Source organism: Cyprinus carpio, chromosome A1, assembly GCF_018340385.1.
Source record: "Cyprinus carpio isolate SPL01 chromosome A1, ASM1834038v1, whole genome shotgun sequence".
NCBI classification, from domain to species: Eukaryota; Metazoa; Chordata; class Actinopteri; order Cypriniformes; family Cyprinidae; genus Cyprinus; species Cyprinus carpio.
Genome location: NC_056572.1, coordinates 3,135,089 through 3,137,588, shown reverse-complemented (window position 1 = coordinate 3,137,588; position 2,500 = coordinate 3,135,089). Strand labels below are relative to the sequence as shown.

The 2,500-nt window shown below is 39.5% G+C and overlaps 1 protein-coding gene across 1 annotated transcript in view; it reads right to left on the bottom strand.

Annotated features, from left to right (window-relative positions):
• The window catches only part of LOC109081844 (general vesicular transport factor p115-like), a 19,870-nt gene that overhangs the window by 12,561 nt on the left and 4,809 nt on the right, over positions 1–2,500 (bottom strand). Inside the window, exon 8 of the mRNA XM_042766139.1 lies at positions 410–567. Within this exon, the coding sequence (XP_042622073.1) occupies positions 410–567 (158 nt within the window). The remainder of the gene's footprint in view (positions 1–409; positions 568–2,500) is intronic.

Here is a 2,500-nt window from a genome sequence, read left to right as displayed (position 1 = left end):
CCAGTTCATTGAATCAAACATAATATAATATAATTAAACGAACGGGTGAACTGAACCAGTTCATTGAATCAAACTGTCTGAATGAACCAGTTCACAGAATCTCCCGTTTGCCCGAGGCTCTGAATCACAGGTGATAATGTTGTAAATAATGATTTGTTTCTTGCACAGACTGATCGTTTCGCTTCATAAGACCTCAATATATCATCAGGAGCCACGGCTATTAATTAAGCGTTCCTTGGTATGATTTTTTTTATTCTCAAAGACGTGCAGCCGCTGACTTACATTTCAAGAATCACCAAGGAGCACGGTTTCAGCTGAAAATCTTCTTTAGTGTTCAACTGAAGAAATAAAGTCACCTACCCCTGAGGATGAGTAGATTGGGGTCAGAACTAGTCAGGGCATCTCTTACCATCTATAGTGGAGGGCAGCAGTGTGGCTACGATCTCGCCCTGTCCTTTCTGGTTCTTGTACAGGAAGCACTGGAAGCAGTAAAGTAAATAAAAGCACAGAACAAAGCAGAACAATCTCGTTAACCATGTCTCAACTACAACAGCCGCATGAGAAGAACTACGATCGCCGTTCATATAGAAAAACACACAATGTTTTTCATTACTACCAACCAATTACCATTTGCTACAGACAAAGCAGACCTCACAGAAAAAGAAGACCTCGGTGGATTGGATGGTGCGTTAACATAACAAAAGCAAACCTGATTCACCACACACCCCAAAGAAACGAATGACTTCTGACACCGTATTGATGGTCTACACAAGAAGGACAAAGAGGAAAGAGTCAGTATTTAACCCTGAAGTGATCACAGAGAGAAAATCTTACATACAGCTAACAAAATATGTAAAATGTGAATTATTTAATTTCACATTAGATCAAAAAATTACACACACATCTCGCAAAATCTAAAAAATGAAAAATATTACCTAGCTCAGTACCAGATGCAACGGTTTGTTTGCAGCACACTTGATACAGTTGAGGTCAAAAGCTTGGCTTGCGGAATCTGCAAAATGTGAATTACTTTAAATATGAGGGATCATACAAAATGAATCATATTAATTACTTAGCCTAATAAGAATAAAATAAACAACAAAAAATACTACAAAAAATACACAACAAAAAAAAATAATAGCATCAATAAAAAAAAAAAAAAAAAAAAACCCCCCTTCAAAAGTTTTCAAACCCCTTGATTCTTAACACTTTGTTCTCCGAATAATGAACAACAGCTTTTTTTTTTTTATTAATAGTTGTTCATGAGTCCTTTGTTTGTCTTCTGTAGCTTCTGAAGGGCAATACTAAAAAAAAAATACGAAAATTACGCAAAATACGAAATTCTCCATTCTGTTCAAAAGTTTTCACGCCCCGGCTCTCAATACGTCGTGTTTCCTTCTGGAGCATCAGTGAGCGTCTGAAAGGTTGCGTCTGAGTCCCTCAGTGTGAAAAGATGGCTCTCAAAATTATAAAGTCATTGTTGGAAAGGGTTCAAATACACAAAGATGCTGGAAAAGCAAAGAATTTGTGGGAGCGGAAGGATTTCTCTGAAGAGCAGCAGGTGGTTTAACTGTTCAGGACAAATAAGGGACACATGAACAACTATCACTAAACAAACACACAGCTGTGGATCATTCAGTGTTAAGAATCAAGGGGTTGAAAACTTTTGAACGGGTTTGTTTTTTTTATAAATGCAACTATTATTTTCTCTTTCAGACTATATGTGAACGTCTCTCATGTGAAATGTCTTATTCAGCTCAGTACTAAATAAAAAAATAACATGCATTTTGTATGATCCCTCATATTTTGACCTCAGCTGTATCAACAGATGCAAACTGTATTCTGAAGCACCAACTCAGCTGATGGTGAAGCGTGTGAGTCCCCACTGACACATACATGTGCTCACATCACTGAAGCACACTTTGAATGGCTCTTGCTCTCGAGAGCGGAGCCCGGAGCACATCTGACCTCTGTGAGGATGTCTGCAGGGACACCTGTGGCCATGAGGATGGTGCAAAGCTGCTGGAGGAGACCACACTGGAACATGGCCTTCTGGCAGCTGGCCCCCCCCACCGTTCACCGTACACCAAACATCACTCAAACCATCACTCACACCAACAGAAAAAACACAGAACATCATCCTCACCCGAAATAATAAACTTAACAAGCAATGTGCGTTTAATATAACAGAATAAAACAGCCACTACAGGTAAATAACTAGAAGAATGACAATTAAACAGATTCTTCATATCAGACCTGCAGCATCAGATGGAGGTTGGTGACCTTCTGCGCTGACCAGCCGGAGTTATCGTCCGGATTTGAACTTCGTCGGAGTTTATATGAGTTATTTACGACAATACATAACTAGGCCGCAAAACCACGGCTTCAAATACTGGATAATTAGGAGCCTTCTTTAAAAAATGATCTGGACGGTTCACCAGCGTCCTGTTCGGTTTATTAATACGAAGCGTGTGTTGGTTACCCGCATACCTCCATCGCA